This window comes from Canis aureus, chromosome 15, assembly GCF_053574225.1.
Source record: "Canis aureus isolate CA01 chromosome 15, VMU_Caureus_v.1.0, whole genome shotgun sequence".
Lineage (NCBI taxonomy): Eukaryota > Metazoa > Chordata > Mammalia > Carnivora > Canidae > Canis > Canis aureus.
This window is the reverse complement of record NC_135625.1, coordinates 54,312,815-54,339,322: the sequence shown is the minus strand read 5'-3', so window position 1 is coordinate 54,339,322 and position 26,508 is coordinate 54,312,815. Positions and strand designations below refer to the sequence as shown.

Sequence of the window (26,508 nt, the reverse complement as noted above, 5' to 3'; positions counted from 1 at the left end):
TCTCCACATCGTCTCCAACATTTGTTGTTTCCTGTCTTCTTAATGTTCACCATTCTCACTGGTGTGAGGTGGTATCTCATTGTGCTTTTGAGTTGTGTTTCCCTGATGGCCAGTGATGCGGAGCATTGTCTCGTGCTTGGTGGCCACGTCTGTGTCTTCCTCTGTGGCATTTCTGTTCATGTCTTTTGCCCATTTCATGATTGGATTGTTGGTTTCTTTGCTGTAGAGTTGAATGAGTTCTCTAGAGATCTTGGACACTGGCCCTTTATCTGACAGGTCATTTACAAATATGTTCTCCCATTCTGTGGGTTGTCTTTTAGTTTTGTTGAGCGTTTCTTTTGCTGTCCGGAAGCTCCTCATCTTGATGAAGTCCCAGTGATTCATTTTTGCTTTTGTTTCTCTGGCCTTCATGGATGTATCTTGCAAGAAGTTACTGTGGCCAAGTTCAAGAAGGGTGTTGCCTGTGTTCTCCTCTAGGATTTTGATGGCTTCTTGTCTCACATTTAGATCTTTCATCCATTTTGAGTTTCTCTTTGTGTACGGTGGTGTGAGAGAATGGTCCAGTTTCATTCCTCTGCGTGTGGCTGTCCAACGTGCCCAGCAGCCTTTAGTGAAGAGACTGTCTTTGTTCCAGTGGATGGTGTTTCTTGCTTTCTCGAATATTAGTTGACCATAGAGTTGAGGGTCCACTTCTGGATTCTCTGTTCTGTTCCGTTGATCTGTGTGTCTGTTTTTGTGCCAGTACCACACTGTCTTGATGAGCACAGCTTTGTCGCACAGCTTGACATCCAGCATTGTGATGCTCCGGCTCTGGTTTTCTTTTTTCATATTCCCCTGCTACTTGGGGTCTTTTCTGATTCCACACTAATCTTCAGATGATTTGTTCCAACTCTCTGAAGAAAGTCCATGGTATTTCGATAGGGATTGCCTTCCATGTGTAAATTGCCCTGGGTCACGTGGACGTTTTCCCAATATATGAATTCTTCCAATCCAGGAGCACAGAATAGTTTTCCATCTCTCTGTGTCTTCCTCAGTTTCTTTCAGACGTGTTCTGTAGTTTTTCGGGTAGGGATCCTTTACCGCTCTGGTTAGGTGTATTCCTAGGTATCTCATGCTTTTGGGTGCAATTGTCAATGGGACCGACTGCTTCATTTCTCTTTCTTCAGTCTCATTGTTAGTGTATCGAAATGCCACTGATTTCTGGGCATTGATTAGGTATCCTGCCACGCCGCCGAATTTCCCGTATGAGTTCTAGCAATCTTGGGGTGGAGTCTTTTGGTTTTCTAGGTACAGTATCATGTCATCGGCGAAGAGGGAGAGTTTGATCTCTTCTTTGCCAATTTGAATGCCTTTTATTTCTTTTTGCTGCCTGATTGCTGAAGCTAGGACTTGTAGTAGTATGTTGAGTAGCCGTGGTGGGAGTGTACGTCCCTGTCGTGTTCCTGATCTTAGGGGAGAGGCTCCCAGTGTTTCCCCATCGGGAATGATATTTGCTATGGTCTTTTCGTAGATGGCTTTGAAGATGCTGAGGAATGTTCCGTCTATCACTACAGTCTCAAGAGTTTTGATCAGGAATGGATGCTGTATTTTGTCAAATGCTTTCTCTGCATCTATTGAGAGGATCATCTGGTTCTTGTTTTTTCTCTTGTTGATGTGATCCATCCCGTTGACTGCTTTATGAGTGTTGAACAAGCCTTGCATCCCGGGAATCCATCCCACTTGGTCATGGCGAGTAATCTTCTTTATGTACTGTTGGGTCCTGTTGGCTCATATCTTGTTGAGAATGTTTGCATCCGTGTTCATCGGGGATATGGGACTATAATTTTCTCCTTTTTGGTGGGGTCTTTGTCTGGTTTTGGAATTAAGGTGATGCTGGCCTCATAGAACGAGCTTGGAAGTATGAATGGACCTAAAGCACCACGATGTATAATTTAAAAGCATCAGAGTCAATTTTGTACAAGGTTAACTTATCCTTTATTACAAATAAAATTCATGAAGCAATTATGAAAAACACAAAATACAGAAACAGCACAACGAAAGGGGAGGGGAAGGCTTCAACTGTGCTGCAGCCTTCACGAACTGCTGCTCGGGGGCCGAGGCTGGTGGCTCCACTGAGGCAGGTGGCAGCTCTGGCCCTTCGATGACCTCGAGACCTAGCGCTGGGACCTGCTCCTCCTTCTGGGGTGGCCAAGAAGCAGGTGGCTCCTCCAGGTCGGGGAAGTGAATCTGAGGTATGACCACCAGATACCTTGGCTTGACCTCAGCAGCCGGCATCTCGGCTGAGGCCTAGCTCTCAGCACCAGCAGCCGGGACCGGCTCGATCACCTCAGGCCCAGGAGCTTCAGCAGGCCCCACAGTCGGCCTCGGGTGGGCTCTTGCCGCGGTGGTTCCTGGTGTTGCTCGGGGTCCGAAGCTGGTTGCTCCCCTGAGTGAGGCGGCTGCTCCGGCACATCGATGACCTCGATAACCGGTGGTGGGGCCCGTTCGGCCTCCAGCGCTCCCAAGGGTGCAGGTGGTTCTTCCGGGTCAGGACAGGGATGGAGAGGTCTGACCATCACGTGTCTTACCTTGTAAGCGGCAGCTGGCATCAGGGCTGGGGCCGAGCCCTCAGCTTCAGCAGCCGGGACCAGCTCCATCCCCTGAGACCCTGAAGGTGTAGCAGGCCCCACAGTTGGGGCTCAGGCGGGCTCTTGCGGTGGTTCAGGGTGTTGCTCGGTGTCCGAAGCCGGTTGCTCCCCTGAGTGAGGCGGCTGCTCCGGCCCATCGATGACCTCGATAACCGGTGGTGGGGCCCGTTCGGCCTCCAGCGCTCCCAAGGTTACAGGTGGTTCTTCCGGGTCAGGACAGGGATGGAGAGGTCTGACCATCACGTGTCTTACCTTGTAAGCGGCAGCTGGCATCAGGGCTTGGGCCGATCCCTCAGCTGCATCGGCCAGGACCAGCTCCATCCCCTGAGACCCTGAAGGTGGAGCAGGCCCCAGAGTCGGGGCTCGGGCGCGCTCTTGGGGTGGTTCATGGTGTTTCTCGGGGTCTGAAGACACAGTATCATCTCCAGGAAGACAAAGTATCATCACCAGGATGGACTTTCCACGTCCCTCTCAAATCAAGGACCCTCTTCCCACCGCTCAACGTGTGTGAGTGCAAGAGCCCTGGGAGGTCTCCCCAGACTGCAGCCCGTGGGGATGGGGTGTGAGCCTACCCAGTGCTCCTGGCCCAGCAGCACGGAGGCTTGATCTGTGTGGCCCACCCTGTCCCCAACTCGGCCACCCTAGTTCTCCTCACCTCCACCCTCAAACTCCGCTTGATGGAGGTTTATGAAACGCCAAAGGTAGCGCTCGACACGACAGTCGAGCACTGAGCCTGGCACGTACTGCCCTGTGAATTTCAGCAGCTTTGTCAGGGCAGGAAATTCTGGGGGATCGTGGAAGTCCTCCTCATAGTAGTCCAGCCAGATGGTCAAGAAGGAGGACATGGCGCTGAGGAGGGACAGGTGGGCAGAGGCGTCAGAAGACAGGGCTCCCTCACACAGAGGTGTCCCGGGGAAGCCCTGCAGGAACCGGGGCCCTCGGCCTCCCGCCCGGGGCTGTCGGAGGCCAGTGCTGTTCCTTGTCCACCTGCCACCTGGCGGTCCTGCCTGCCACAGGCCTGCTCACTGAGGAGGGGCTGGCATGAAGCCTCTGTGCGTGGGAGCCCATGACCAGCGGTGTGACCATCACTGTCTTTCCCAGGGAACCTCCCTCCCGTGGGTCTGCCCTGCCTCCCTCACGAGGGGCCCCCAGGGGGTGTCCTTCCACTGACTCTAATCTCCCACGGGGCTGGGGCTGTCTGGTCCGTGAGCACTCACTGGGTCTCCGGAGCACCTGCCGTGCACCCGGGTCCAGGTGCCACCAGATTGGTGAGGGTGATGCTCCCCACACCCTCTGCTCTGCGTCCCAGGTGTGGGGCAGACAGGGTTGGTGGGGATGGGCATGGAGGAGGTCTCCCTTTGGGGTCCCAGTGCTCTCCCACAAAGCCCGCACCCCACCCATGGCTCTCCTTTGCTCTTTTCCTAAAGGGGCCTCAGACCTTTGCCCTGTCACAGGAATTGCAGACGTGTGGGGTGAGGGGTCCAGCAGCCCCTCCGACCCACAGTCCCCTCGCAACCCTCCTGGAGAGGGAAGGCTCCCCTGTATGAGCCAGGGCTCACTCACATTTCCCACTGGTCCAGGATTCCTTCCTTCTTGCAAGTATGTATGATGTATCGATATCTAGAGGAGGGCGGGGGGCATCACATGAATCGTCCTGTGGACCCAACCTCTCCTCATAGCTGCTGTCACCCTCTGAACCCCAACTAGTCCAGAACCCTGGGGGGCCATTAGCTCTGTGCATTGGGCCACGGGCAGCTCCTGGAGAAGGACCTGCACCTGCTGGCGCTTCCTGAATGATTGAGGAATGAAAGGGCTCTGGCCAGGCCCATGGCCGATATCCAAGTGGGCCTGGGCGCCCAGGGGTCCCCGGGGACCCCTACCCCGAATGCCCCAGGATACAGACCCCAGATGGACTCAAAACTCCCTTTCCATGGCAAAACAGGTCAGCTCAAAACCCTGGTGACGGTGGGGAGGCGGAACAGGCTTCGTCATGGGGAGAGAACGACGACTGCTGAGCACAATCACAGCCCCTCTAGCCGACCTGCCACAGGCCAGGCCCCAGGGGCTGCCCTGCAGGACCCGACTAGGCCCTGCGTGACTCTACTCCAGTCAGAGGAGCAGCCCCAAGGGCCGGGAAGTTCAGCCACTTTCCCCAAGACTCCCAACCAGTAGGTGGCCCATGCCCCTGGGCTGTGGAGGGTCAGGGTGCTCACTTTGCAAACAGCAGGTCCAGCACCTCTTCAGGGGTGCCATATTCCTCCAAAACATTTAGAAATTCAAATAGGAACAGATTGTCCAAGCGCAGCAAGGCAGGCACCAGTTCTTCTACCTGCTGCTCCAGCAGCTCCCTCTGGCTGGGGGTGGTTGGGCAGATCCGATTCTTTCTCAGGGCTGAGGCCCTTTCAGCCTGAGGTGGGACAGAGGAGACGTACGTGCAGCCTGCACTGTAGCCTCCAGACCACCTGGGAGTTGGAGCGCAGACCAAAGCCCGAGCTCTCAGTGGCTGCGGGGGACGGGGTGGGTGGTGGTGGCAGGAGTGCCCACAGCAGGAACACGGGGCTTGACGCCTGCGGCTCAGTCACTAGGCATCTGACTCTGGGTTGTGGCTCAGGTCATGGTTTCAGCATCCTGATCCCACCCCTGGCAGGCTCTGCGCTTGGGGCAGAGTGTGCTTGAGGAGCCTGTGTCTCCCTCTTCCGCTCCCTGCTTCTCTGCCTGTCTCTTAAACAAACTATCCAATAAAGAAATAATCTTAGAGGATAAATTTTCAAAAAAATTTGGATCAATACAAGGATCTCAAGTGGGAGGGGTCAGTCTCCCAGGGCCGCTTGTCAGCTGAGTTTTGACAGCACCTCCCTGCATTAACGGCTTCACCCCTTGAATTTGACCACACGTCCCTGTCTCGAGGTGCCCACACGGAGACCTTTCCTTGGGTGGAGGTCCCAGGGCGTGAGGGCTGCAGGATGTTCAGCGCCACCCTGTGATTTGGCAACAGAAGGGAATCGCATCGAAGTCCTGCATCAGTGAAGGGCTCAGTGGCTGTTGGGACCAACTGGCCTCTGACATGTTGTGCAGCACACGAGGCCCCTGTGCCTGACCCCGGGGGGACGGGGGGCAGGGATGCGCTCCTTCAAAACCTAACTGCAGAGCGATAGACATAGTACAGTGAGCCCCGTGTCCCTTTGGGGAAAAGTCTCCCAACTCACAAGGACCATGCTCAAGCCTTGGAGAAGGTGGGGAAGGACGTCAGGCCAGTGGGGCCTCCTGGGAGCACCAGTTAGGAGAAAGCAGAGCACAGTGGAAACTACTGGAGACCACGTGCGATGAGACACGTGTCTCTTTTTCAAAAGTTTTTATGGGCAGCCCGGGTGGCTCAGTGGTTTAGCACTGCCTTCAGCCCGGGGCGTGATCCTGGGGACCCAGGATCCAGTCCCACATCAGACTCCCTGCGTGGAGCCTGCTTCTCCCTCTGCTTGTGTCTCTGCTTGTCTCTCTCGGTTTCTCATGAATAAATAAATAAAATCTTTAAAAAGATTTAATTATAAAAAAGTTGTTATTTATTCATGAGACACAGAGAGAGAGAGAGAGAGAGAGAGAGGCAGACACACAGACAGAGGTAGAAGCAGTCCCCATGCAGACAGCCCGAGGCGGAACTCGATCCCAGGTCTCCAGGATCAGGGCCTGGGCACAAGGCAGACGCTAAACCCTGGGCGAACAGGCATCCCCTGAAGGCTCTATTCTGATATTCCTACAAATCTGTGCACAGGGACTCTGCATGCATCTGGCCCAGGCAGGGGCAGGGTCATGGGGGTAAGTTTGGGGAGGAGGAGAATCCAGACTCCTGAAGGAGCAGAAGTCTAGGGGGGAGCCCGGGGGAGCACAGGCTGGCTTCTGGGGCCCAGGGCCCTTCCTGCTGCATCGGGGCCCTGGGTGTCGGGTGGCCCCAGCCCCTGCACTCACCTTGAACCCTTGCAGGCCTCCGTTAGCTGTTTTGGGCTGCTTCCTGATCACCACCGGGGTGTGGGGGATGTCCTTTTCTTCCCGCCTCCGCCGCCACCCATTGTCCCATGTGGAGCTCTGTAAAGACAGTGTGTGGCAGCCAGGCAGGAGGCCTCAGCGCCCGGTCTGGCCGCTTCGGTCTGGCCGCTTCGGCCGGGCCGCACACCCAGCTGACTCCATTGCAGACCCACCAAGCACAGCCGGCTCACACCTCCCCCAAGGTAGAGCAAAGGGATGCGGCTGCAGGGCCTTGGGTTAACTCTGGGGCGGGTAAGAGGCGCCTCGGTAATCCTGTTTCCACCCTGCCCACCGTGACATCAGGGTGACCCTGAAGGGATCACCGGGGAACCTGCTGCCCTGCAATGTCCTCCAGCCTGGATGCGACCTGCCCACACATCCCTGTTTCCCTGAAGAGGAGGGGATGGGGCTACCCAGGATGGCTGGCACAGGTGGCCTGGCCTGGCCTGGCCTGCTTTGTATTACCCTACGGCGCCTCCTGAAAAACTCCCTGAGGCGTTGGGTTTGACGGTGGCACCAACGTCTCCAGCGTTCGAAGCAGCCGCATCCCTGGGGTTCCTGGCGTGGCTCGAAACTGGGAAAACCGGAAGGGAACATCTTTCAGTAGCAAAAGTCTCCTGAAAGTGAGCCTGAGGTGGGGCTGCACTAGAATGTGGGGGCCCCGGGCAGGGGTTCCAAGTTCTGTTGGCCTCTGTTGTGAAAGAAGTGACCTCACTGCCTGGGACCCCCTCCCTGAGTCCACTCCTGGAGGAAGCTTCAGGAGCAGCGCTCGGGGCTGCCAATGCGCCCCCCCGTCCCCCAAGGCAATGGCCTGTGTGCACACAGTGACACAACCGCACCCCTCTCCACAGGCCCCAGGGAAGGACTGTGTGCAGCCAGGGCCCCAGCCTGGAAACACACCTGGGTTCAGACACAACTTTCCATTCTTCCCAGGTTTCCACCCCGGAGAAGCCGTTGTGCCCGTCGGGGATGGTCTGCCTCTTGCCTGTGGCATGGGGATTATCCTAGCAGGTGCTTCCTCCAGACGTCCCCAGGCCACTGTGGCATCATATCTATGACATTGGAGGCGGGTGTCCCAAGCAGGAAATACCTCCCACCACATGTTCTTCCTTGGTGTATACATGCGTCCAGGCCCACAAGGTCCCTGTGTGCACACACGTGGGCACCGGTACCCTCATTCTGGAGGCCCAGAAGATGACAGTGCCACCGGGGCAGGGATGGGCAATAGCTTCCCACGATCCTAGGCTCCTGAATCCAAGGCAAACCCTACAGTAGGTGTGGGAGTCTTGGCCTAGAAGGTGTGAGGCCGTCCTTATCCTGAAACCCTGCAGCCCTGGGCTGATCGCTGGGAGGACATCCTGACGCCCAGGACACGGGCGAGGCTTGGCAGTGGCCCCTGGTGCCATCCCTGGGCCCCAGGCCTGGGGACAGGGGACGTTGGGAGAGGGCTCCCTGTCCTTGTCCTTCCTGGGCGTCCTGGCCTGAATTCTCAGGTCAACGTGTAGCACCAGAGAAAAGCCGGAGGGGTCGGTCCTTCTGGGCAGACGGAGGGCAGCATGAGCAGAAGCCGGGGGATGTGCTCTCAGAGGGGGCTGCAGACGCCCGTGGGCCCAGGGCGCCCGCGTCACTCCCCGTGTGAACACAGCCACGCTTCTCACTGCTTGTGTTCATTCTGGAAAAGGTCATCGTTTTTCGTGAAGTTTGCGACTTCCGTTAACGTGTAGCGGGCTTGCTGTCCCCTCTGGGAGAACGCCTGAATGCGTTTTGGAGAGCGTCTCCCTCGTATCTCGTGGTCACACCCGTGGACCTGAGCCACTGGCGGGAAGGAGTCTTGTGAGGCCGTCTGCTATTTTAGGGACGCAGAGGGGAGCTTTACAGAAGTGTCCGAGGATGATCACAGGCAAGAGCAGCGGGTCAGCGTGTGACAGGTGCTAGTGAGTCTGCCCCCGGGCGACGGCGAGGTGGGCGCTGACACTCTTCCTGTTGCAAAGTGCCAGAGTGGCAGTTCTGAGATGACCCTGGGTGGCGAGGTCAGGGTGCAGAGCCTGGTGCGCCCCTTGCGGCTCGGGCCCCGGCGGGTGACTCTTCACAGACAGCACCCACACATCCCGTGGAGGCCAGCCACGAGGACTCAGGTGTGCGCACATGCCCTTCGGGGGCCGGTGTCGGGGGTGTGTGGCACGATGCACAGGGGCCAGCAGGTGACGGTCTGAGGGGGTGGTCAGGAGGGAAGCTGGAAGAGAGAGCTGGCTCCAGGCTGGGGCTGTGTGGGTGTGCCAGCTGGGCCGCGGGGCGGGCAGGGTGGGCCCCTGCGTGGGAACCGGCCTGAGTGCAGGTGTAGGGCCGGGTGGGTGCCCCAGGGTGACCCTAACCACAGCCCTGGGGGCCGCTCACCTTCCTGAGGCTGCCCTGGCCTCCGAGGGGGTCCCTTGCCTGTCGTGCTGCACGCTCTGTGGTCTCTGGCACCTGGTGGTGAAAGTGCAGGTGTCCAGGCCCCGGGCGGGTCACTAACCTGGGATTTGTCCTGTCGCCCCCCCTCCCCCTCCAGGAGAACCACTGTCGCCGCATCAAGATCCTCGGCGACTGTTATTACTGCGTGTCCGGCCTCACCCAGCCCAAGACCGACCATGCCCACTGCTGCGTGGAGATGGGCCTGGACATGATCGATACCATCACGTGAGCGCCCCGCGGCAACCGTCCCCGTGGCGTCCGCCCCCGCGTTGTCCCGTCCACTCTGCCGAGAGCCAGGCCGCATGGTGAGGCGCGTGTGCCTCTGGGACCCCCTCCTCTGCATTTGGCTGGGACGGCATTTTTTCATCCCTGGCCGTCCCGGGCATTGTCGGGATGGCATTAGTGGGGCGGGAGGAAATACGCTTTGTCGCGTAGCCAGGCCGGGCATCCAGGGAGTCAGCCGGGTTCCGCTGAAGGAACTGCACGTGCTCGGCCTTGCGCGCCTTGGTGTCCAGGTGCCCCGTGCCGAGGGGCCTTCGAGGGAACAGGTGCGCGTCGCCTGGACACCGCGGGCCGGCCGTGTCCGCTTCTCAGCCAGCCTGTCTCGTCCCGTCAGGCAGCGGGATGAAGAGTTAGGGACCCTCGGTCGGGGTACGGACGGCGTGGGGCCGGGAGGCCGAGCCGGTGGCTGGAGCACCCCCGTGCCCACGTCTCAGCAGCTCAGAGGGGTGGGTGCAGCCCCGCAGGATGGGCTTAATTCCCAGGGACCGCTGTCAGCATCCACACTCGGAGCTGAGAAGAGGCAGCAGCAGCGTCGTCTGGGGAACAAGAAAGGGGAGAGAGAGAGATGCAAACGAGAAGGCTCCGAAGTGTGGACGGGTTTGGAGGTGGGGCGACCAGGAGCCAGGCAGCACCCTCAGGGACAGGGGTGGGGGCCCTGAGGGCAGTGGGTCCCTTTGCCAGTGGTGGCGGGTCTGCACCCGCGCCAGGGTTGGGCCGGGAGAGACCCCGGTGAGGCCAGCGTGCATCCAGACACTGGAGCCTCTGCCCTCGAGGGGGCGCTGCACTGGGGCAGGCGGGCAGGGCCGGGCAGGTAGCACAGGTGCGTCTCCCGGAGGGTTCGGAGGCTCCCCCTCGCGACGGCGTCCTCTCGTGTCCCCGGCCACGTCCCAGCCATCAGAGCGCTGGGCACCACGTGCCACGAATACGCCTGCGGTTCACATCGCGTCCTTTGTCAGCATGTGACGTCCGCCCCGTCGCGCGTCATCCCTTGTGTCACAGCCCGTGCTGTCTTGTGTGTCGTCGCGTGGGGCTCACGCCCAGCAGCTCTCTCGTCGCGGCCACATCAGTGTGGAGCACAGCCTGGGTCACATCGTGTGTCGTTCTGGGACCTCCTGGGCCAAAGTGAGGTTGTGCAGGGGGAGGTGCGGGGAGGCAGGTGTCCACTCCCCCGTCAGCCGGTCACGGGTGCGTCCCCGGCAGGTCCTGGCCAGGGTGCCACCGACGGCTCGTGCCGTTGATGTCCCTGAGGGGGGTGACGCCGGCCGCCCCTGCTGGGGGCCTCCTGGGGGGACCTGGTGCCCCCGTCGCCCCCAGGTCTCCTTGGGTGGAGAGGCGCCCAGAGGCGTGCTTGGGTCGCCTGGCTGCTCACGCGGGCTCTGGGCCTGCCCTGGTGCGCCCCACCTTCGCCGCACTTGGGCGGCCTCGGAGGGATTTCTGTGACCGTCTCCTGGCTGCCCCAACCCGGAGTTCTCCACCTCCCCTCGGGTGTGGCTGCTGCTGTGCCGTGTGGAGAGGTGGATCGGCCACCTGTCTGCCCCCTGCTCCGTTCCCTCGGGGCGGTGGGGGCCCCTTGGCAGTGTCTCCTGTCCGCTGAGGCTGAGCTCCAGGCTCCCCGACCCTGTCGGCCCTGAGAACCGACCTAGGCCTCGGAGGCCGCCCACCCCGGGGCCAGTGGGCATCTTCCCTGGCCTCCAGGGGCTGCCGTCTGTGTCGGCTCCAGATCCCCAGAAGCTTCCATGGTCTCCTGGGAATCCAGGGCCCGGTCTCTGTCTCCAGAGACTGGGAGCGTGTCCTGGGCGCCGTCCCGGCTTGGACGGGGGCGAGGGCCACCAGAGCCACAGCTCGGAGCCGGCCTCCTGCCCACGATGAGCCCCACTTCCCTTTTCTGGGGGCCCCAGCGCAGGGCGCCGCCTGTGTGCGTCCGCCGCACGGTGGGCCTCACGCAGTGACGGGCTCTTGGGGGGCCACTCCTGGCCTGCCGGTGGCCTCCCTCACCTGCCGCACCGCCCCCTTCTGACACAGAAACGTACGGAAGCCTGTGTATTTGTGTTTAGCCTGGAACTCTGGAAACGCGAAACTTGCCCGAGAAGAAGCGAGGAGCAGTGGTCAGGGCGGGTGTCTGGCCTCTGGCCGGGCTGTGTGCTGCTGTGTGTTGGGCCCAGGGCCCTGGGAGGACGGCGGCTTCCTTCTGAGCAGGGCCTGTCAGTCTTCTCCCTCGGAGCCCCAAGGGCACAGCACCCCAAGGCCCCGCCGCAGCCTGGATGGCTAGAGTGAGCTGTGGGCGACCGGCAGGAAGGTGGTGCTTGCAGACGCCCCTCGCCAGGCCGCGGAGTCGATAGGTATAGAGGATACACCCGTTCAGACTCCCAAGTAACCCGTGCTGACACGCGGACTTCTGGACGTGCACCGGGCGGGGACCCCAGACCCGACGCGAAACACTGTGGTTCTGGGGGCTGGGCCCTCATTGGGCTCAAGGGGTGGTGATGGGCGCCCGGCCACGGAAGGCTGGGCCAGGGGGACGCGGTCCTCACGGCTGGGGGAGTGGGTTCCTGCAAGGGCAACCGGCACCCAAAGGCCTTGGCGAATGGCCCTGGGGGATGGGGGTGAGGGCCTGGGAGGGCTCCCTGGAGGCTACGTCTCAGCTGGGCCAAGTTGTACTAGGAAGAAGGTGGGCGCACATGAATCAACCGCAGTTTTGAAGCAGGAGGGAGGTTGGTCTCTGAGCTCACGGGCCACCTGCTGTGCTGGGCGGGTGGGGGTCTGCCCCAGGTTGGGCGCTGGTGAGATTGGCTCCAGGGTGGCGGCCTGGTGGCCCTGCATGTCTGTGGTTTCCCTTGTGGCAGACTTGCTAACCACGGGGCCACCGTGTCCTGGGCCGTGGCTCGGCCTCCTGGTGTGGTTGGGCTTGCCGCTCATGCGGAAGGCCCGTTGGACACACCTGCTGTGGGGGCCACCTGTGGACAGACCAGGGCACAGAGGGGCTGAGCACCTGGCTCAGCGCATCCTCTGGCACCTGACTGTGGCCGTGCATCCCACAGGGCGGGGACCCCATGCTCCCGCCTGTCCGGGCTCCCCTGATGCGTGTACACGAGGGCCCAGCTCATGTCCGTGACCTGTTTCTTGCAGGTCGGTGGCCGAGGCCACTGAGGTGGACCTGAACGTGCGTGTGGGGCTGCACACCGGCAGGGTCCTCTGCGGGGTCCTCGGCCTGCGCAAATGGCAGTACGACGTGTGGTCCAACGACGTGACCCTGGCCAACGTCATGGAGGTCGCCGGCCTGCCCAGGTGAGTGGAGGGGAGGCGATGCGCTCTGGGCCAAAGGACTGGTGCAGGTGCTTCTCGGAGCCACCTGGGAGGGGCCTGCGGGGGGCCCCCAGGACCCCCAGCCTCTGCAGGAGCCGCAGTGGGTGGAGAGGAGGTCCGAGGCTCAGACCACCTGGTGCTGTCGCTTCTCTCTGCTCGTCCCCTGCACTCACCTAAGGAAGGGGGGCCCCGTGGCCTCACTGTCCGGAGGGCACACCAGCTTTCTCCCGGCACTGCGTGTCCAAGTGCCTTGGCTGCCCCTGACACGGGGAGCCTCAGTCCTGGACACGCCCACGGGGAGGGCTGCCTGCCGCCGCCTGCAGGCCCTGGGCATGGCGGGGCTGCTGTGTTGCAGGAATGTCCACATCACGAGGACGACGCTGGCGTGTTTGAACGGTGACTACGAGGTGGAGGAGGGTCACGGGCACGAGAGGAACAGCTTCCTGAAAGCTCACAACATTGAAACGTTCTTCATCGTGCTGTCTCACCGGCGGAAGGTAGGCTCTGAGAGGGGGACGGGGCCCCCACTCGCCTGGTCCTGGTCCTGGGCCAGGCCTTCTGGGTGGACGAACTCCTGGACCCCCAGGCGGAGCCTGGGGTCCTCTTGGGGGCGGGGCCACCCTGCAACTGCCCCCCCCCACTGACCTTCCTGGGCCTCTACTCCTCTCCAGCATGTCACGTCAGTGGTGGGGCTGCTGAGGGCTGAGGGTGCCGTGCACGTGGGAGGGCCTGTGACCCGCATAGAGGGCCATCAAGGGCTGTGTGCCCAAGGAAACGGATTTGAGTGTGATTAAGGGGGCCTAATTCTTCCAGGGCTCAGGCGAGGGTTTCAGCGCACAGAGGAAGGTCTCAGGGCACAGACGGGGAGCGCAGGGCACAGGTGGGGTTCGCAAGGCACAGGCAGGAGGCATGGGGCACAGGCGAGGGGTGGGGGACACAGGCGAGGGGCAGGGGGCACAGAAGGGGTGGCCATGGGACATATGTGAGGGATGCGGGTTACAGGTGAGGGGCAGGGGGCACGGGTGGTGGATGCAGGGCACGGGCAGGGTTCGCGGGGCACAGGCGGGGGGCACAGGCGAGGGGCTGGGGGCACAGGCAGGAGGTGCGGGACACAGTTTGGGGTCGGGGGACACAGGCGGGTGATGTGGGTCACAGGAGGGGGGCGAGGGGCACAGAAGTGGGGGCACAGAAGGGGAGGCCACGGGGCACAAGTGGGGTCCTTGGGCACCGGACGGGGTCTCAGCGCACAGGCAGGGGTCGCGGGGCACAATGAGGGGCGGGGTCGCAGGCGAGGGATGGGGGTACAGGAGAGTAGTGGGGGGCACAGGTGAGGGGCCGGGGGCACAGAAGGTGGGGCCATGGGGCACAGGCAGGGTCTGGGGGCACAGGTGGGGGTTGTGGGGCACCAGCGGCCCTGGTGCTCCTTCAGGACATAAGCAGGTCGGCTGCGAGACAGAGCTTGAAGCTTCTCCGTCCTGTGTGTCCGTGGTTTGGGGCTGTGCAGGCCCTGTGACCTGGGGCCCACGGCCGAGGGGCTCCCTGAGCTCACTCCTGAAGCAGGGGCAGCCCTCGCGGGCCTGGAGGAGGGCCGGGCGAGGAGTCGCCCAGGACCCCAGCACAGCAGCAGTCACCCAGGCAGGTGGGGCCTGCGGGGCAGGACCCCGGGGGTCTCTGGCGCTGGTCCTCGGCCGGCTGCCACCCCGCCAGCCAGCGACGTCCAGGCCTCCGGGTCCCTCCCTGGCCGGGCCCCAAGCCCCCCACTGCTGCAGGCCCCGCTCCGGGGCCTCGCTCTGGGTCCAGAGGCCCCGGGAGGAGCCGAGAGCCGTGTGCCGTGGAGCCGGCCCGCCGGTCCCGCTCGCCTGTTTGGCGTCTGTGTCCCCGTGAGGTCGTGCCCGGCCCGGGGGGCAGCTCGGGGCTGCTCACGGGCCGTCCCCGGACCACCTCTCTGCACAGATACTCCCAGGGCTCATCCTGTCCGACATCAAGGCAGCCAAGAGGATGAAATTCAAGACCGTGTGCTACCTGCTGGTTCAGCTCATGCAGTGCCGGAAGATGTTCAAGGCGGAGATCCTGTTCTCCAACGACATGACGTGTGAGGATGACGACAAGGTAGGAGGGCCGCCCGCGCCGTCCTTTGTGCTTCCTGACCGTGTGGATGCTGTCCGGGGCTGGGTGGCTTTCGTTTCCCTGTGAAAATCTTCCTATTCTCTTGCTTTTTTTTTTTTCCATTTGGCATTCCCCGTGCTTCTCGGTAAATTCGTGCTCAGACCCTCGCTGCCGTCTGCAGGTTCACGGTCCTCAGATGCTCTGTCGTGAGGTCTGGAGCCCCGGCCACGGCCTGTGAGCCCCGGCCGCCGTCCCACAGACCCGCCCTCGGCCCCCTCCTGTCCGTGGCCTCCTGCCACGCACCTGCTTGCCTCTCCTCCGTGGCTAGATCATGGAGTCTGTCCGCGGAAAGCGGCCTCCCGTGGGGTCCCCACCTCATGACCTGGCTCCCGGGAGTTTCTGGTTTTCCCCTTGGGTTGGTCAGAGGCATCCTTGGGTTTTCTCCTCTTCTGCTGGGTTGGGGGATGGTGCCGCCCCGTGCGGGTCCCAGCATCTGCTTCTACCACATGGGCCTCCTGTCTGGGGGTGTGGGCGGAGACCCCAGCCCCTCCAGGGGCGACCCCGGTCCTCCGTGGGGGCAGGAAAAGCCTGGCGCGCCGCCCCCTCCCCTGCTGTGTCCTTGCGTCCTGGGCCCCCTAGCCCAGCGTGGCTCTGTCCATGACTGATTTCCGTTTCCCGACACCATGCCATCTGTCCCCTGCCATCCTGGGTTTTGTGCAGTTACGAGGAATTCCATCCCTGCAGTTTTTGGGGCTTTTCATTCAGGAAGAAGCCAGATTCTGCTGGCGGGCACTCCCAGGGGTTTATGGCCTCTAAGGGTTTTTGTGGATTTGGCTCTGAGCTCACGTTTGTGAGAATTTTGCTGGGATGTGAATTCCATCAACACTGAGTTCCCGTCCCGTCTCCCCGCCCCGCCCCGCCGGTACCCAGGGGCTTCATGTGTGTGGCCGGTGGGTTTGGACATCCCAGGCGGGCAGGCATATGCAAGAGTGTTCCTGAGAGCGGGCCCTGTCGGTGCAAAGCCACGTCTGAGAGCGTGGTCCTCACCGTCCTCCCCACGGGGGGCAGGGTCTCCCCATGTCGGTGTTTACTGGTGGGGTTTTGGGGGGAAGCTTCCTGCCCATCTCGCTCAGGCCCTGCGTGGCTGCAGTTAAGATGACGGGCTCTGCGAGCACTGGGTGCATCTGCCACCTGCCCGGCCTGGGTTCCCAGGTCCTGAGGGCCCCTGGCAGCTTCCCTTTCTTACCACGTTCTTGTGCATCTGTAAGTGTGCCTGCGTGAGTGTCCATGCGTGTGCATGGCCGTGTGTGCACGAGAACGCATGCCTGTGCAAGTGCGCGCTGGCCCTTCCCTCCCTACCTGTCGTCTGATGTCGCTGCTGGATTCCTGCCCCTCCTGGGAGCACAGGGCCGCGTCCCTGAATCCTGGCCCAGCCCCTGACCCCTGAACCTCTGCAGTGCGGGATGCCTCCCAGGTGGGGCCGTGTGCACCTGCCGACTCTGGTCCTTTGTCTGTTTGCCAGGGACAGCGTGTCCTGGCCTCCCACCTTGGGGGTTGCCCCCGGGGTGGAGACGGGGAGTGACAAGGCCGGTGGTTCCGAAGGGCGGGGGTACAGGCACCGAGGCCGGGCCAGGATGCCAGTTGGGCAGCTGGGGAGGTGGCTGTCGGGTGACCCTTCCGGGCAGGCCCTTCTGCCCATGGGCACTGTCCCCCTGCCACCCAGGGCCCGTGTCCCCGTTGAGATGGGGTCTCTCACTGGCCCTGTGTCCCGGTCGTCCATGTCCATGCCTGAGTCCTGGCAGGCGCCCTCATGTGGGGCCGAGCCTTGGCGCTCTCGGTTTCTGGACCAATGGTTATAGCTATGACTTTGGCACCTCTTTTCCCCCTTGTATTATTATTATTATTATTATCATTATTATTATTACTACTACTACTACTACTAATATTATTAGGTTTATTTGTTTATTCATGAGAAACACAATGAGAGAGAGAGACAGAGACACAGGCAGAGGGAGAAGCAGGCTCCCTGCAGGAGCCCGATGCAGGACTCATTCCCGGGACCCTGGGGTCTCACCCTCAGCTGAAGGCAGACGCTCAACCGCTGAGCTTCCCAAATGCACGTCACACGTGTGTGCGCTCAGGGCCGCTGTGAGTCAGCCTGGGCATCGTGCTGTTGTACAAACCCACGGTCGTGGGGGCTTGACCAGGAGAGAGGTTAGCTTTCTTACGCTTAAAGTGAACCCAGAGAGCAGGCAGGTGGGGGCCCACGTGGCAGCTTCATGATCATCTTGAGCCAGACCCGTGACCCTGTTCCGGCCTGCCTGCCTGCCTGCCGTCATCGCCACGTGGCCCCGCAGGGATGCTGGGGCTCTGGTCATTGCGTCCTCGTTTCAGCTGGCGGGAAGGACGCAGAACAGGCAAGTCCATGTCGGCCCCCAAGCGGGCTCTTCTGCCCGCACAGCCCCGTTCCCCCCACGTCCCTGCAAGACCCAGGTGAGCAGAGCGGGTCCGGGTCACCTCTCCTGCCCGGGGTCAGTCGGCCCAGCCCAGCCTCCCGACTTCCCGCAAGGGCCTCTTGCTCCCGGCGGCTCTGCCTCACCTGGGTCTCTGCGTGGATTCCGATGCTTCCCGCTGGCAGCACACCGTGCCCCCCCTCGTTGTGGGTCGCAGACCGGGAAGCTGGAGCAGAGAGGTTAGGGGCGCCCTCGGGGCTGCATGGCTGGCCCGCACCCAGGGCTCTGCACCCAGGCCTCGAGCCTGCCCTCCGGCAGGTCAAGAAACAGGCTCAGGCGGCCAGAGTCTGCACCAAAATGGGCACGTTTCCTTGTGACCTTGGCTCTGACTTGTCTTCCGAGGAAACACGATTGTTGTGGAAAGTCCAGGGAAGAACGACAAAGAGGGAAAGCATGGCCTCACTGCGGGGCAGGGGAGCGGGGAGCGGGGTGGGGGCGCGGCGGAGATCCTGCCCTCGGAGGAGCTGGGCCCGGGAGGAGCCCGGACGTGCTGCTGGTCGCATGGGAGCAACCTGCCCAGCAGGGGTCGTGGGTGACGGCTCTGTCCCAACCCGTCCCACGTTCTCGCCAAGTTCCGGAGGGGGGCGGTGATGCACCACCCTGGCCACACGCATGTGCAGTGGCGCCACGCAGTGTGCACACTGGGGCCCCCGGCGGGCTCCCCGAGGTCGCAGCTCCCCAGGACAGGTGCACCCGAGCTAGTGACGGGCACCGCTGGGTGGTGCGTGTGGCTGTGCCCCGGGTCGTCCTGGCGGCCACACTCGGGGCCCGGAACGTTCCCTCACGCCACGATCCCCCTTCTGCTGTGCCACATGCCCCCCTCCCCAGCCCCCGGCGCCCCCCACGGACGGCTCTCCGTGCTGACCTCTGCACTGAGGACATGGTGGACGCGGACCCCGGGATGCGCCCCGTGACCTGGCTCCTCCTCACGGGACGGAGCCCCGGGTCCCCCGTCCCCCGTGGCCGGCTGGCATTTCGTGGGGCGGGCGGGCCACCGTTTGCGGGACCCGTTGAAGGACGTTTAGCTTGTTCCCGACCGTGACTGTTAAAAATAAAACCGCAACATTCGTTTGCGTTCTCTTTCGTGGGGACGTAAATGCTTATTATCTGGGACAGATGCCCAGCTGTGCCGCGGATGGGTCTTGTTTTTGGTTTTTGTTTTTTTTTAAGAAACCGCCAAACTGTTTCCGGAAAGACCGTCCGGTACCACGTTCCCGGCAGCCACGTGTGCGAGACGCAGCTTCTCTGCGTCCAGCCAGCTTTGTGCGGTCTCTGTTTTTAGAAAATGTTGGCTGTTCTAACACGTGTAGTGACTTGCGTTTATTGGCATCTGCCGGGTGGCTCGTCATGCCAGCCACCTTTTCAAGTGCTTGTTTTCTGTCCATATATTTTCTCTTCTTTGTTGGCAAAATGTCTGTCTGCTTTGTAATTGGAGTGGGTTTTTTTGTTTTTTTGTTTTTTTGTTTTTTTGTTTTTGGTACTGTTGACTTTTCGGAGTTCTCGATGAATCCTGGATCTGATTCTACTGTCACACGTGTGGCTTGTCTTTCCGTCCTGTTCACAGTGTCTTTCCCAGGACAGAGGTTTCAAATTTCAAAGATGTCCGATTTACTGATATTTTTTCCTTTCTGGACTGTGTTTCTGGTGTTCTAAGAATTTTCTATGTAGCCCAAACCATAAAGATTATCATGTTTCTTGTAAAAGTTTATACTTCTATGCTTTCTGGTTAAACTTATGGTGCATTTTGAGTTAATCTCTTTTGTATACATATATTTTATCACATTTTTAAATTTAAGTTAGATTTGCCAACATATAGCATAACACCCAGTGCTCATCCCATCAAGTGCCCCCCTCAGTGCCCGTCACCCAGTCACCCCCACCCCCCGCCCACCTCCCTTTCTTCCACCCCTTGTTCGTTTCCCAGAGTTAGGGGTCGCTTGTGGTTTGTCTCCCTCTCTGATTTTTCCCACTCATTTTCTCTCCTTTCCCCTTTATTCCCTTTTAATATTTCTTATATTCCCCATATAAGTGAAACCATATTTCTCCGAGTACTTACTTCACTCAGCATAATACCCTCTGGTTCCATCCACGCTGAAGCAAATGGTGGGTATCTGTCTTTTCTAATGGCTGTGGAATATTCCATTGTATACAGAGACCACATCTTCTTTATCCATCAACTTTCGATGGACACTGAGGCTCCTTCCACAATTCGGCTCTTGTGGACATTGCTGCTAGAAACCTCGGGGTGCAGGTGTCCCGGCGTTTCCCTGCATCTGTATCTTTGGGGTAAATCCCCAGCAGGGCAATTGCTGGGTCGTAGGGCAGGTCTATTTTTAACTCTTTGTGGAACCTCCACACAGTTTCCCAGAGTGGCTGCACCAGTTCACATTCCCACCAACAGTGCAGGAGGATCCCCCTTTCTCCACATCCTCTCCAACATTTGTGGTTTCCTGTCTGGCCAGTGTTCCCCATTCTCACTGGTGTAAGGTGGGATCTCGTGGTTTTGATCTGTATTTCCCTGATGGAAATACAGTGATGCAGAGCATTTTCTCATGTGCTTGTCGGCCACGTCTACGTCTTCCTCTGTGAGATTTCTGTTCATGTCTTTTGCCCATTTCAGGATTGGATTGTTTGTTTCTTGGGTGTTGAGTTTGATAAGTTCTTTTTATAACATGTGAGGTTTAGGTTGAGATTTCCTTTTTTGCACAGGGACGACCAGTTGGTCCAGCACCCTTTGTTGACAAGACTATCCTCTTCCATTGAATTACTTTTGCATTTAGTCAAAAATCATTGACCATACTGGTGTGAGGCTGTTTCTGGACTCTCTATTCTGTAGATCTCTGTGTCTCTCCTGTCACCAGCGCTGTACTGCTCCGACCACGGTAGCTACACAATCAGTCTTAACCTTGGGTTGAGTGATTTTGAGAAAAATGAGCTATTCTCATCCCCTTCCCTTTCCATTTATATTTAAGATAAGTCTGTATCGATGAAAAAATTCCTGTTAGGATTTTGATAAGAATTACATTAAACCCATGCACCGCGGGGCACCTGGATGGCTCATTGGTTGAGCATCTGTCTTCGGCTTAGGGCCTGACCCGGGGTTCTGGGATCGAGTCCCACACTGGGCTCCCTGCATGGAGCCTGCTTTTCCTTCTGCCTGGGTCTCTGCCTCTTTCTCTGTCTCTCATGAATAAGCAAATAAAATCTTTTTTTTTTAAGAACCTGTGCACATCAATATGAGGAGAATCGACAGCTTTACTGTGTCATGTCTTCTTATCGATGAGCACGTGTGTCCCTCTGTTCATTGAAATCTTTGATCTCTTTCATCAGTATCATATAGTCTTCAGCATACAAGTTGTGTACGTGTTAGATTTGTAGCTAGTACTTCGTTTTTCTCCATGAGTACATATGGCACTGAATTTTAACTTTGGTCTTCACATGCTGATTATTAGTTTAAGAAATACACTTATTTTTAGAGAGAGCCCATGAGAGTGCACAAGCAGGGGGAGGAACAGAGGGAGGAGAAGCTCAAGCAGATTACTTGCTGAGCAGGGGGCCCAATGTGAGGCTTCATCCCAGGACCCCGAGATCATGCCCAGAGCTGAAACCAAGACTCAGACGCCCAACTGACTGAGCCACCCAGGTGCCCCAAGAAATACCTTTTTTATGTTCATCTTGTATCCAGTGACCTTATGGAATTCATTTGTTCTAGAGTTGTTTCCTCTCCTACATAGAATTTTCTACGTACACCACTGTGGCATCTGCAAAGGGCCAGTTTTCTGATGTTCTTTTTTTCTTTTTCTTGCCCTATTGCAATGGCTGGGGTTGCTGAAAGCACTCCATCTTTCACCAGCGAGTTCGATAGTAGCTGTCAGTATTCTGTAGATCTTCATCAAGTTGGAGAACCTCCCCTCCCTCCCTAGTTTTCTGATCTTGTTTATCAAGAATGGGTGTTGAATTTTGTCAGATTCAACTGTCAAATTTTTCTGTGTCAATTGACACAACCATGGGATTTTTTCTGTGGTGTATTGCATCGATGTGCAGATGTGTAAAAGGATCTGCATCTCTATTCATGGTCATGGTGCATGCTTCTGTTCTTAGGCTCCCGAATTCTATTTGCTGTTTTGTTAAGGATTGTAGCATCGGTATTGAAAGAGATGGCCTGTAGTGTTCCTTTTTTTGTCTTGTCTCAGTCTGACTTTGGTATCAGGATGATTCTGAGTTTATAAAGTGAGTTGGAAGGTGTTCCCTTTTCTATTTTCTGGAAGAGATGATACAGAACTGGTGTTAATTCTTATTTAAATGTTAAGTAAAATTCTCCAGTGAAGCCACCTGGAGCTGGAGATTCATTTTTCGGGAACTTTACAGTTATGAGTTGAATTTCTTTAGTAAATTACAGGGCTAATCTCATAATCTTTCATGTTAAGTGAGTTGTGGTAGCGTGTGTGTTGCGAGTCGTTCATTGATCTGAGTGGTCAAATTAAGATGTGTAATTGTTCACAGTATTTCCTTATTACCTTTTTGACGTCAGCAGAGTCTATAGTAGAATTGTTTCATCCCCATGTTTGTTAGTCTCTCTCTGTTTTTTTCTTTGTCATGCCTGCTGGAGATCTGTCAACTTTATTGATATTTTTCAAGAACCAACTTCTGTTTTCTTGCTCTGTGCTGGGTTCCGCCCACATCCACACGGAGTGCCACATGAACGTCGCATGCCCGTATTTGCAGACGCAGGCGTCTCAGGGCCAATGATGCGCTCAGTCACCTGGGATCTCAGGTGGTGGAGGCACGACCGCATCTCGGCCCCGCACCTGCCCCCCCAGACAGCAGGCTGAGGGAGTGGAAGAGCTTTTTCTTCAATGAGCGGACGATTTGACATTTACTTTTTTCCCTCCATGGCGGCAGCGGAGGGCCTTGAGAACCGCATCGGAGAAACTCAGAAACCGCTCCTCGTTCTCTGCAAACGTCGTCTACACCACGCCGGGCATGCACAGGTCCATCGGCCGCCTCCTGGAAGCGCGCCAGATGGAGCTGGAGATGGCAGACCTGGACTTCTTCACCCTGAAGTACAAGCAGGCTGAGCGCGAGCACAAGGTAGGTGGCAGGGGCCCCGGGAGCCACTCCCCCCACCTGTCTCCAGGCGGCGTGATCCCCGGGTCTCGGGTGCCCCTGCGGGGACCTTGCGTGTGTCCTGGCAGCTGCAGCCACTGATGGGCGGTCTCCGTGTCTCCCAGTACCACCAGCTCCAGGACGAATATTTCACCAGTGCCGTTGTGCTGGCGCTCATCCTCACCGCCCTGTTCGGCCTCGTCTACCTTCTCATCATCCCGCAGGAAGTGTGACGGGCCTGGCCGTCGGGGCAGGAGGGCGCCGGAGGTCCTTCCTCGTCTGCTCGTTGCCCCCGTGGTCCCTGGCACCGGGACCGCACGAGCCACAGCCCGTTGTCCCCTGGTTGCAGTCAGCCGTCAGGCAGGCCCTGGTGGCACACGTGTGGGACGCTCACGGTCAGGTTCTCGTGTGTCATTTACACAGTTCTAAGACACAAGATATTTTCAGCGCCTTTCCATCCGCCCAACGTGTACCCTTGACTTCAGGACAGATTTCGAGGGACGTTGATTTCTAGGTGCGCGTCATCTTCAGATATGTTAAAGTGAGAAATAGTGGCCTCTGGAAAGGAAGAGAAACGTAGTAATTTAGTAATAATAAGTTACCCAAAGTCAAAGTGAGTTTGGCAGTGTTTGTTTTCAGGAGGAAAGTCCACTTTCCTTCCAGAGAGGCCAGTTTCTTATCTTAGACCCCCTGGTGGAGTGGCTCTCCTTTGGTTTCCAGAGTTTCCAGAAAGCACAGGAAGCTGCTCCGTCCCCAGATGCTATCAACAGGGCGACCACCTGATGGCCCCGTGTGGGGATCAAGCTTTTCCTAGAAAATCTGCTCCCCGATGACTTGGCCCAGGAGGGCAGTGCCCAGCGGCAGGTCCTCCATGAGGGAGGACCTCTCCATGGGCCCCGCTGGTTAGGAGTTGGGGGGAAGACATAAAGGGACTTGGTGGAGAGGTTGGGGGTTGGAATCGCGGGCACTTGTCGGGCACAGCTTGCTTGGCCCCAGCCCGCGGTTTTAGGGGCTTTTCAGGAAGAAGCCAGATTCTGCTGGTGGGCACTCCCAGGGGTTTATGGCCTCTAAGGGTTTTTGTGGATTTGACCGTGAGCTCACGTTTGTGACGAGTTTGCTGGGATGTGAATTCCATCAACACTGACTCCGCGCACCCCCCATACCCGGGGGCTTCACGTGTGTGGCCGGTGGGTTTGGACATCCCAGGCGGGCAGGCATTTGCACAGGTGTTCCTGGGAGTGGGTCCCGTCGGTGCAAAGCCAGGTCTGAGAGCGTGGTCCTCACCGTCCCCCCCACGGGGGGCAGGGTCTCCCCATGTCGGTGTTTACTGGTGGGGTTTTGGGGGGAAGCTTCCTGCCCATCTCGCTCAGGCCCTGCGTGGCTGCAGTTAAGATGACGGGCTCTGCGAGCACTGGGTGCATCTGCCACCTGCCCGGCCTGGGTTCCCAGGTCCTGAGGGCCCCTGGCAGCTTCCCTTTCTTACCACGTTCTTGTGCATCTGTAAGTGTGCCTGCGTGAGTGTCCATGCGTGTGCATGGCCGTGTGTGCACGAGAACGCATGCCTGTGCAAGTGCGCGCTGGCCCTTCCCTCCCTACCTGTCGTCTGATGTCGCTGCTGGATTCCTGCCCCTCCTGGGAGCACAGGGCCGTGTCCCTGAATCCTGGCCCAGCCCCTGACCCCTGAACCTCTGCAGTGCGGGATGCCTCCCAGGTGGGGCCGTGTGCACCTGCCGACTCTGGTCCTTTGTCTGTTTGCCGGGGACAGTGTGTCCTGGCCTCCCACCTTGGAGGTTGCCCCTGGTGTGAAGACGGGGAGTGACAAGGCCGGTGGTTCCGAAGGGCGGGGGTACAGGCACCGAGGCCGGGCCAGAATGCCAGCTGGGGAGCTGGGGAGGTGGCTGTCGGGTGACCCTGCCGGGCAGGCCCTTCTGCCACAGGTCCGCGACCCTGAGCAGGGCCCGCGAGGAGGATGACAGGTTGCGTGAGGCCACAGCGCCCTGTGGTTCCTGCGGGCCCGCGTCCTAGCCCTGGCGTGCTCTCTGCACCCAGCGAGGCGGTGTGCCCGGCCCTGGGCGCTCCGCTGTGCTCAGTAGCCCCGAGGCCTGGGTCCCAAGACACCGGATCCCTGGATGTCACCGTGCGCTGTGGAGTGAGTGCGGGGGAGCCGGCACCCGGGCAGCCGAGGGAGTGGAACCGGGCTGCACGGAGTGTGGATGGTGTGACAAGCGCTCAGCGGGCGCCCCGGGTCGGAGGTGACTGAGGCCAGCCCCCGGTGGCTCGCCTGCTCTCTCGTTTCTACGGAGCGTCGTGTGGCGCTGGCACATGGGCGGTGGGAGCAGAGCTGTCCTGCGTGAGTGCTTCCAGGAATCGTAAGTCCCTGCCCATCCATAGGACATGTGGGAGCGGCTAGCGCCCGCTGCATATGACCTTCAGTGAGTAGAGCTCGGAGGGAGGGCCAGACCGGGGGAGCCACGGGGGCAGATTGTGTCCCCCGTTCAGCATCGTCGTAGGAAGGCGCCACCGCTTGGCCGACTGGCTGCCAAATGGGAACGGCGCATCCACCCCCCAGGCCGCCCCTGCCTCTGAGCCCGGCCTGCACACTCCAGGCCGCCTCCCACTTCAGCCTCCCTGCACTCCGGGCACAGCTTGCTGAGCGTCGGCCGGTGGCCCTCCAGTCACCAGAGGCCACCAGAGGCAAGACCTGGGCAGTGCTCCCAGGGGCTCCTGATGTCCACAGCGGGAGGAGCCCCCCTTACCCTGTGTTTGCTGAGCGAATGCGTGAGCTGCGTGTGCCTTGTCGGCCGGGCGAGAGTCCGTGGGCACATCTCCGTCCCGGCCAGGGGCGGACACGAGATTGGACAGGGAGGGAGGTGGCCAGCGCCAGGTGTGAGCAGTCGGGGCTGGCACCGCTGCAGGGGGCTCCTCTCCCTGAGATCTGGGGGCCCAGCGTGTCTGCACGGCGCGGCAGGGTCGGACTCAGGAATCCCGAACCGAATCTGGAACCAAGGCTGCGCCATGGGAGCCGCGTAGGACGCGGAAGGCCAGCTGGTGGGGACAGGAGGGTCGGGACTCCCCCAGGGGAGGGCCGCGGAGGGGGCCGGCCCTGGCCTGCTGCGGGTCTGGTCAGCGTCTTGTGCAGGGTCCCTGCGGTCTTTATTTTAGTTTTTGTTTTGAATTTCACGAGCGTGAATCAAAAAAGAATTTTGCGCTTTTATCCACGAACTCACGTGTTGACTATTGCAAACTGTATTTAAGCTGCCTTCTTTCTTTTAAAAAGATTTTATTTATTTGGGAGAGAGCAAGAAAGTACAATTTCAGGGACAGGCAGAGGGAGAGGGAGAAGCAGACTCCTTCCCGAGCCGGGAGCCCGACGTGGGACTCGGTCCCAGGACCATGAGATCATGACCTGAGCTGCCCAGGTTCCCCCAAACAGATTTAAAATAAAATTTCTAGTAACAAAAACAGCGTAAAACCTATGTGAATAACATAAAACTTAAAGTACCTAAAAAAGACACAAGTACGTGTAAATCCTTGTTATTTCATATAATAAATAACAATATATAAAGTCAAAAAATACATAACGTAGTTAAGGATTTAATGCAATAAAAATGTCAAATTAATCCGTTCATTCCAGTGCCAGAGTCACAGCGTGGGGCACACGGTGGCAGGTGTGGTGGTTTTTCACTGAAAGACAGTAGATTTTGTTTCAATTTTGGCAGCGTCGACCTGGGAGAGGAAGCCTGGGCACAGCTGAGATGTGTGGAGGGGGGGCCTGGGTGGGGAGCCAGCGGCACCAGGGCGCGCGGCCCATTCTGTGCTGTGACCGTTCCTGCGACCCGAACCGACTCTAAGGAACACCTGTGTTCACAGTAATATGTTTTATTGTCTAGTGTTCTCCAGGAGCCTGACCATCCAGATCCGCACCGACTTGTGTATTTTCATAGTGTCCTGATCTGCTCCGTGGCCAAGGATGTGTGGTGAGCATGTCCGCAGGCGGCAGGGTGTAGCGGGGGGAGCCCCGTGAGGTGTGCGGGGCTGAGGGGGGCTGTCTCTGGGTGAAGGGACACCCAGCCCCTCCCCAGTGCGCACTAGAAGCTGGGGCA

General features: G+C 59.1%; 2 protein-coding genes across 2 annotated transcripts in view; one reads left to right on the top strand and one right to left on the bottom strand.

Annotated features, from left to right (window-relative positions):
• The window catches only part of LOC144284861 (adenylate cyclase type 1-like), a 106,496-nt gene extending 80,249 nt beyond the window's left edge, over nucleotides 1–26,247 (top strand). The window contains exons 5-10 of the mRNA XM_077849974.1: nucleotides 9,193–9,320; nucleotides 12,504–12,662; nucleotides 13,036–13,177; nucleotides 14,634–14,789; nucleotides 22,202–22,390; nucleotides 22,531–26,247. Of these exons, the coding sequence (XP_077706100.1) occupies nucleotides 9,193–9,320; nucleotides 12,504–12,662; nucleotides 13,036–13,177; nucleotides 14,634–14,789; nucleotides 22,202–22,390; nucleotides 22,531–22,638 (882 nt within the window). The 3' untranslated portion in view covers nucleotides 22,639–26,247. The remainder of the gene's footprint in view (nucleotides 1–9,192; nucleotides 9,321–12,503; nucleotides 12,663–13,035; nucleotides 13,178–14,633; nucleotides 14,790–22,201; nucleotides 22,391–22,530) is intronic.
• Nucleotides 1,951–7,304, bottom strand: LOC144284856 (uncharacterized). Its single transcript, XM_077849966.1, has 6 exons — nucleotides 7,110–7,304; nucleotides 6,588–6,704; nucleotides 4,841–5,034; nucleotides 4,191–4,247; nucleotides 3,283–3,476; nucleotides 1,951–3,049 (listed from the first exon to the last, which is right to left on the bottom strand). The coding sequence occupies exons 1-6, from the start codon at nucleotides 7,239–7,241 to the stop codon at nucleotides 2,679–2,681; spliced, it is 1,065 nt and encodes a 354-aa protein (XP_077706092.1). The 5' UTR covers nucleotides 7,242–7,304; the 3' UTR covers nucleotides 1,951–2,678.
• Nucleotides 26,248–26,508: the final 261 nt, after the last annotated feature.

What these genes read in the sequence shown, in the direction of transcription:
- LOC144284856 (XM_077849966.1), bottom strand. Translation starts at nt 7,241, where the DNA reads ATGTTCCCTTCCGGTTTTCCCAGTTTCGAGCCACGCCAGGAACCCCAG. An exon ending in GAGGCCTGCAAGGGTTCAAG is followed by an intron (nt 5,035 to 6,587) that starts GTGAGTGCAGGG and finishes GTCCCACCTCAG; the next exon opens with GCTGAAAGGGCCTCAGCCCT. An exon ending in ATCCTGGACCAGTGGGAAAT is followed by an intron (nt 3,477 to 4,190) that starts GTGAGTGAGCCC and finishes GTCCCTCCTCAG; the next exon opens with CGCCATGTCCTCCTTCTTGA.